General features: G+C 37.9%; 1 protein-coding gene across 1 annotated transcript; it reads right to left on the reverse strand.

The window, feature by feature from the left end:
- Nucleotides 1–211: 211 nt before the first annotated feature.
- Nucleotides 212–3021, reverse strand: LOC131148703 (pentatricopeptide repeat-containing protein At2g29760, chloroplastic). The gene has a single exon (XM_058098590.1). The coding sequence runs from the start codon at nt 2916–2918 to the stop codon at nt 678–680; it is 2241 nt and encodes a 746-aa protein (XP_057954573.1). The 5' UTR covers nt 2919–3021; the 3' UTR covers nt 212–677.
- Nucleotides 3022–8352: the final 5331 nt, after the last annotated feature.

The following is an 8352-nucleotide window of genomic DNA, read 5'->3' on the forward strand; positions in this document are numbered from 1 at the left end:
CAGATAAGAGTGCAATATGATGCCACGGATTTACTGGTTTTAAAATTAGTTTATCAGAATCATGCTGTTTTCATGAGTTTGTCCATAACAATTTTAGCTAGAATACATTTTCGAAGTTTGTTCCTGTCAGCTCACAATTGTTGAGTCTGATTTAGTTTTAAGGGCAAGAGAACTGCAAATAATTGCTAATCCAAGAAAAGAACAGAGGAAATTGCTTCAAATAATAATTTCATTTTTGTATTTGAGCTTGATAGTGATAACACAATTTTACAAGTTCTGATCCACAGGATTTTCCAGAAATATAAGAGAACAAATGTTCAACTGAGTGACATAAACATGTATCTTAGGCAACGGGAGGTCTAATAAGAGGTATAGCCAATTATGCATATTGCATTCATTAACATAACTAGCAGGAAATCTTCGGAATGCTCCCTGAGCATAGATAAACTGAATGTTGTATTCTGCCTACGTGTACCTTATCTTCTTCCTAAAAGCTTCCAATTGATTAATGGAATCATTATGTCAGACATCTTCTGATCAACTTCAGCTCATGATTCCAACGACTCTTGCCTCATACTAACTTGTCCCAACAATAGTCTGCATAGTCTGCTGTCATGTTGATTGGATCTAGTTTCATACCAGTTACCATTTTATAATTCTTAAATCAATTGTTCCATTTACCAATAATCCTTACAGGAGCAATTCCCTGCTTTAAAATGATGGAACCGATATCGATCTCTCAACAGTATCTCTCTATCATATAGTCTAGATACAAGCTTAGCAACTGTGTGGCAGTCTCCACAAACACGAAGATTCTTCACTATTCGAATTGGTTGAGACGGAGACATGTTAATGAGTCCAAAGGCAATAGCTAACTTCTCACTGTGAAGGTACAGTGCTTGCTCTTTTACATCTTCTTCTTCAACAAGTTGCAGCAGGTGGGCCATGTTTGGCACATAACCAATTGATTTCAATTTTTGCATAATCTCGTCCAACTTTAAGTAGATTTTCTTGGCTTGAGGATGAAAATTATCTCCTGCCATAAATTCATGAACAGCACCATTGACCTCTATTGAGCTATAACCAGGTTCTTTCTTCAATCCAGAATCTCTCATAAGCTTCCTTAACTGTGAAACATTTTCCCATTTCCCTGATTTGGCATATATGTTTGATAAAAGAATGTAGGCTCCATGATTTCTAGGCTCCAACTCAAGCAAGCGAGTACAAGCCTGCTCAGCTAGGGCAACGTTCCCATGAATTCTACAGGCCCCAAGCAAAGCCCCCCATACAGAAGCACTAGCAGCCATTGGCATATTCTTTATAAATTCCATAGCTTCTTCCAACAGGCCTGCCCGACCGAGAACATCAACCATGGACGCATAATGCCTGACTCCAGGAACGACCCCATAAACCGGTTCCATTTGATTGAAAAAAAGCCTGCCTTCTTCAACTAATCCTGTATGGCTACAAGCACACAATACATTGATAAATGTCACAGCATTGGGCGAAACTTTTGCTTCCTGCATTTTCATGAACAAATCAATTGCTTCCCTACCACGCCCATGCATTGCCAAACCTGCAATCATTGCACTCCAAACAAACACATCCTTCTGCTGTACTGAATAAAAAACCTCAAGCGCCTTCTCTAAATCCCCACACTTGGCATACATGTCAATAAGTGAGGTCACGAGATGACAATTTAAATTAATCCCCAGCTTCTTGATGTACACGTGAATCCACCCACCTAAATCCATTGCTCCTAATTGAGAACAAGCAGATAGAGTGCTCACAAAAGTAATCTCGTCCGGTTTGGCATCCTTACTGAGCTGCAATTTGTGGAACATAGCCAGCGCCTCCTTCGGTTTACCACTCTGTTCGTAACCAGAGATTAGGGCATTCCATGCTGCAATATCTTGGCTCGGCATCGAATCAAAAACCTGTCGAGCCACATCAAACTCCCCCACTTTAGTATACCCTGCAAGCAAAGTTGTCCATGACACAATATCCTTCTCTACCATTCTATCAAACAATGTCTTTGCATCCTCAATACTCCCGCATTTTGTGTACATATCAAGCATGGCATTATTCAAAGTCAAATTCTGACTATTCCCATTCCTCTCAATATATGAATGCACCCACCTCCCAAACTCCACATCCAACTTCTTCGCACAAGCTGACAAAACACCCACCATCGTCACATTATTCGGTCTCATGTTTTCAACCTCCATTTGTTGAAATAACTCCAAAGCCTCTTCAGGGCAGTCCCCCTGCGCAAAAGCCGTGATCATGGAATTCCAAGAAACAACATCTCTCTCACAAATACTCACAAAAACTTGATACGCGGTATCCAAATTCCCACAGGCCGCATAAAAATGTATAAGAGAATTGAGGATGAACACGTCTGAAGCGAGCGACAGTTTAATCGCCATTCCATGAAAGACCTTTCCCACCCGCAGAGCCGAAAGCTCGGATGCGGCTTTGATCACGAAAGGGAAGGTGAACTTGTTGGGAGACTCGGGACACTGGTGAAGCATCTGCAAGAAGATTAGGAGGCTCCAAGTTGGGTCAGGACTCGAAGCATAACCACGAATGAGGGTGTTCCAAGTGTAGAGATTTGGTTGGGGAATTAGGTCGAACACTTGGAGGGTATAGTCGAGATCGGAGAAAGGGGAGATGGCACCGGCGGTGATGAGTTTGCTGACAGAGTAAGGGTCGAAGAAGAGGCCCGTGCGGAGCATCTGGGCATGGACTTGCTTCAGCTGTTTTGTACTGAAACATAGGTCGATTTGTTTAAGGATAGGGTGGTTGGCGAAATGTCGGTCGTTAGTGACCGTTACCGAAGTAGAGTTTGAGGTTGGCTGGTTGCAGTGGTGGCGTGTGGTTGAGAGAAGCGGGGGAAAGCTTAGAGCCGCCGCCATGAATCGCTGTCAATTGTGCCACGAGTTACCGTCCCAACGAAGGGTAGACAAATCTAGTGGAAAGTGGAAACAAGAGTTGATGCTCACTGGTCACATAAAATAAGAGAAGGACTATTTTGTAATTAAAATTATAATTTTATAGAGTGTAGGTATAGTTTCATATATGAGAAATTAAAGATTGATTTGGTAATTTTTAAAATTTAGTGGGTGAATGTTATATTAGAAAAAAAATTATATTAAATTTGTTCATTAAAATAAAATAAAATAAAATTAAATTAAATTTACTTTTATATTAAATTGTATTTAAATTTACATAATTCTAAAAATTTAATTTACATTATTTTTTAATATAAGCAAAAAATTAATGATAGTTAGCAATATTTTTTTTATAAATAAAAAATAATTAATAACCTTTGTTCTTTTACTAGAAAAACAGAGTATGTCAAATGTCATTTTATTTCAATTAGTAGTTGGGTCTTTTAGTTCTTGATATGATTTATTTTTAGGTTCTTATTTTTTTTAAATAATAAATTCTAGGTTAGTTTTGGTTAGCCTCTATGGAATCCTTGGGGAGTACTATGAATATTTGGGATACTAGGTTTGCTAGTAAAATGGATGTTCTTCATTTTTTGGAATGTTAAAGGAAAAAGTGAAGGTTTATCTCGAATATCCTAAGTTTGAGGGGTGTCTTGTGGGAGGAGTTAGTGGTGGTCTATGGTTTGGGCCCTCCCCATTGAGTCTTGAGCTGAGGGATTATTGTAATGTCATTAGATCTAGTTATGAGAGATTGGGAGTGATAATGTTCATGATCCAAAATACGAGAGAGAGAGAGAGAGAGAGCCATTGCACGCAGGCAAAGCCAATGAATGATTACAACTTGAATACAATTAAACCTAGTTAATAAACTTAACCCTAATAATGATACAAAGACTAAAGTGCCCCTACCTAAATATATATATATATATATATATATATATATATATATATATTATCTAACATCCCCCCTCAAACTCACGATGGCGCACCGAGAAGTATTGAGAGTTTACCAAGTAGAAACTAGAAACGACTAGTAGTGTGAGACTTTGTGAAGAAGTCAGCCAACTGCATAATAGAGGAAATGAATGGGAGTGAGATGGTACTAAGGCAAAGATGATGACGTGTGAGCAGACAATCAATTTCAATATGCTTAGTGTGTTCAAGAAAGACAGAGTTATGAGCAATCTAAATTGCACTAGTGTTGTCACAATATGTAGGAGTGAGTTCAGCAAGTAAGACACCCATATCAGCAAGTAACCAACGCAACCAAATTATTTCAGCAGTAGTTGAAGCCATGACACGATACTCAGCCTCAGTAGAAGAACGAGAAATGGAAAATTGCTTCTTGCTTTTCCAGGAAATAAGAGAGTCACCAAGAAAAATACAGAAACCAGCTGTGGACTTGCGGTCTGTAGGATCTCCAGCCTAATCAGCATCAGAATAAGCACTAAGTTCTGAAGTAGATGTAAAAGGAAGTAATATATATTTATACAATGTCCCTCTGATATAAAGTAAGATATAGAGAATAGCAGCCCCATGGATCGTAGTGGGAGAGGAGACAAACTGACTCACAATATGAATCACATATGTAATATCAAGCCGAGTGATGGAGAGATAAACCAAACTGCCAATAATAGTACGGTATAGAGTTCCTCTAGTGGAACTCCATCAGAAGAGGTATAATTAACGTTGAGTTCAAGAGGAGTTTCTACAGTTTAAGTATTAGTAAGACGAGCCTTTTGAATAACATCTGCTACATATTTAGATTGGGAAATGAGATAACCTTTAGGAGAATAGGCGACCTCAATGCCAAGAAAGTATCTCAGGGGTCCCAAATCTTTCATTTCAAAGTGGTGGTGCAATTCTGATTTCAACTTTGCAATCCCATCTATATCATCTCTAGTTAAGATCATATCATTTACATGAAGAAGGAGAATAATACACCTGGTAGATGTAGAGCGAGTAAACAAGGCAGACTCATGATCACTTGAGTGGAAGCCAAAAGAATAAAGCACTTTAGAGAACTTCTCAAACTAAGCCCTGGGAGCTTGTTTAAGACCATACAAAGCTTTTCTTAGTCGACATACCTCCCCTAGATGATGAGGAACACTAGGGGGTGGAGACATATAAACTTCCTCTTTGAGATCCCCATTTAGGAAGACATTCTTTACATTTAACTATGAGAGGTTCCACTGGTTAATAGAAGCTATTGTAATCAAGTGCGTACATATGTCATCTTAGCAACTGGTGCAAATGTCTCCTCATAATCAAAATCAATCTTTTGAGTAAACCCTTTTGCAACCAAACGAGCCTTATATCTGTCAACAAAACCATCAAACTTAGTTTTGATCTTGTACACCCAGCGACATCCCGCTACTGTTTTACCACGAGGAAGAGGTACCAACTCCCACGTGCCGGTCTTAAGCAAAGCAGCAAGTTCTTCATTCATAGTCTGTTGCCAAAAAGGGTCAATAGCTGCCTCCTTATAGGAAGCCAACTCACATTGGGAATGAAGAGAAACTAAAAAAGTAGCAAAACTAGAAGAATAACAAGAATGAGATGCAATAATATATGAGTTAAGATGAGAAGGGGGCTTACGAAATCGCATTGGATACCGAGAATATGTAGGGTCCATATGATCAGAAGATGAAGAAGAGTCCACCAGTGAGGATGGGGGATTTGTACCTGCAGAAGAAAATGAAGATCAAGTAGAAGAAATTGGAGCAATTGGGGAAGACTATGAATCTATATTACAAGTAAATGGATCAATATTTATAGGATTAGACTCATTTATGATACCAGAACTCGTTGGAATAGAGGGGAAAAAAATGTGTTCAAGAAAGGTGACATGATGAGAAACATAAGGTTTTTATGTTTCCGGATCATAACAACGATATCCTTTTTGTCCATCACCATAACCAAGAAACACACACATAGAAGATCATGTAGACAACCTATAATGATCTGTATGGGGACGAAGGACAAAGCATGTGCAACCAAATACTCTGAAATGAAAATACTCTAGAGCCTTACCGTATAGTTTCTCATAAGAAGAGACTCCCAAAGTAAGAGTAGTAGGAATTATGTTAATCAAATATGTGACAGTAAGAACTGCTTCTCCCCAGAAGACTTTGGGAATATTACCAAAAAGGAAAAGGGATCGAGCTGTCTCAATCATGAGCCTATGTTTTCTTTTAGCCACACCATATTGCTTAGGAGTGTCTGTGCGCGATGATTGATGAATGGTACCATCAGAACCAAGTAGGGTGGAAAACTTAGTAGAATTGTATCCCCCCCCTTCTCCTCAAATCGCACCTGAAACGCTTAATGAAAATTGAATGTTGAGTTTGAACCAAAGCACGAAACATTTTATAGATGCCAATGAAATCAGAATGTTTCTTCATAAGATATATCCAAGTGAAACGAGTATAATCATCAATGAAAGAAACATAATATCGGGACCCTCCCTTGGAGGTAGTAGGAGATGGTCTTCAAACATCAAAATAAATCAGATTAAAGGGTGCAAAAGACACCGATGAACTTTTATTAAAGGGCAAAGCAGAGATTTTTTCCAAGCTTACAACCACTACAGTCAGAAATTTCATGAAAAGATATATTTCCCAATACTCCTGTGGAAGCCAAAAATCTTAGTCGAGAACTAGAAACATGTCCAAGGCGTGAATGCTATTAATAAAAATTAGAAGAATTTGAACTCAAACGAAATGAAGTGTTGACCTTATAAGTTATACCTAGTTTTGATAATGACAAATACTCTTGGTATCTAATGTTTGCCAAATTTGTGTGTAGGTTCATATTGGCGAAATCAGTTGATGGCACATAAAGACTTGAAGAAAACAAAGACCTAGAATAGTTATTCATTGTAATTTATATTATGCTTAATTTGGGTCTGTAATAGTAATATAGGAAATGGTCTGTAATAATCTGCATATCATGCATGATAGGAACTGATAAGCTCAAGATCATAGAGTGACCTTAAGGCACCCTTCGGTCGACCGACACCGGGTTTTTGGGACTAACTCAAAGACCTTAGAAAGACCTTACGTCCTTGCACTTACACGTAAAATAGTCTCTAATATTACATATATTATCAAGGGAATTAATTGAAGTAAAATTGGACTATCAGGGCAAAATTGTGAGGTTTCGGGCGACTGAACCCCAGGTGTTCAAAACACCTCAAGTGATTGAACCCTTGATGAGTCAACTTGTTGACTTAGGTTTTAGGTAACCGAACCATTTTGAATGTACCATCCACAGGCGATCGAACCTTATTTTTAACTTTTCCCACCAACTCGGCAACCTGAACTTCACGTTCAAAATTGCCTCGAGCTATTGAACACATGGATTCGGAAGGCTGAACTCATGACTGGGCACTCGAATCTTGGATAGTGTGGGAATCGCCTTGGCTCAGCAAACTCAACCCATGCTCAGGTGATCGAACTTCAAAAACTAACTTTTTTCATTGTCTCTGTTTGGGCAACCGAACCGTGGTTCAGCCACTCGAAACTCTCGAGTTGTTTTATATATTTTTTACCACGGTTAAGACAGTTAAACGGGGTTAATTTCCTTAAATGGTTTTAAAACAATTTTAATTATTAACCTTGAGTCCCCAATGGTCATAATTTGCCCCTTCTCTATATATATGCTTTCATTTGCATAAATTAGGGGTGATTAGAAAATAGGATTAAGTCAAAACTCTCTCAAATTTTTAAATCCTATTTTGTTCATACACTTATTTCTTTGATTATCCAAGCTTTGTGAGAGTGCCTTGAGTGTTTATACTCCACTTTATTTTGCTTAATACTATCATTTGTGTTGTTTGTTGATTGCTTTTGATATTGAGAGATAAGAATAAGTTTTTCCACTGATTTAATCTAATAAATCTTGTGTGGGGAAAACTTAGGAGCTTATGGGTCTTTGCATTCATATTGCAAGACACCTAAGGCTTTTATTTTGTGGTGCAAAAATATTTTTACAAGCTTTTTCAAACATCTCTTATGCTAAGTATTTTGAGAAAATATTTTTGAGATTGTTTGATTACTCTTACTAACATCTTTGAAACCCTAAGTTGATATTGAGATATATTGTTTATACGAAGTTTCAAAGAAAAACTTGTTGATACACTCTTATGCATGATTGAGCATAGAAATTATATTGAGTGTTGATTACACACGTATACACCCTTGAGCTTATAGTTCTTACATGATTAGTGTGCGTTGATTAGTGCTTATGCTGAATTGGTACATAGTTTGCTTAGTTAAGAAGCATTTATTTGTACGCAAAAATTGTATTTCACATTTGTTGTATTCTAGGCGTAGGTCTGAAGAGGGAGACTAGTTCTGTTGATTAGTCTTGGATTGGCTTAGACCCAATTGAATAG

This window comes from Malania oleifera, chromosome 2 (assembly GCF_029873635.1).
Source record: "Malania oleifera isolate guangnan ecotype guangnan chromosome 2, ASM2987363v1, whole genome shotgun sequence".
Lineage (NCBI taxonomy): Eukaryota > Viridiplantae > Streptophyta > Magnoliopsida > Santalales > Ximeniaceae > Malania > Malania oleifera.

Excerpts from the sequence above, each read along its gene's own strand:
- LOC131148703 (XM_058098590.1), bottom strand. The coding sequence starts at position 2,918 with ATGGCGGCGGCTCTAAGCTTTCCCCCGCTTCTCTCAACCACACGCCAC.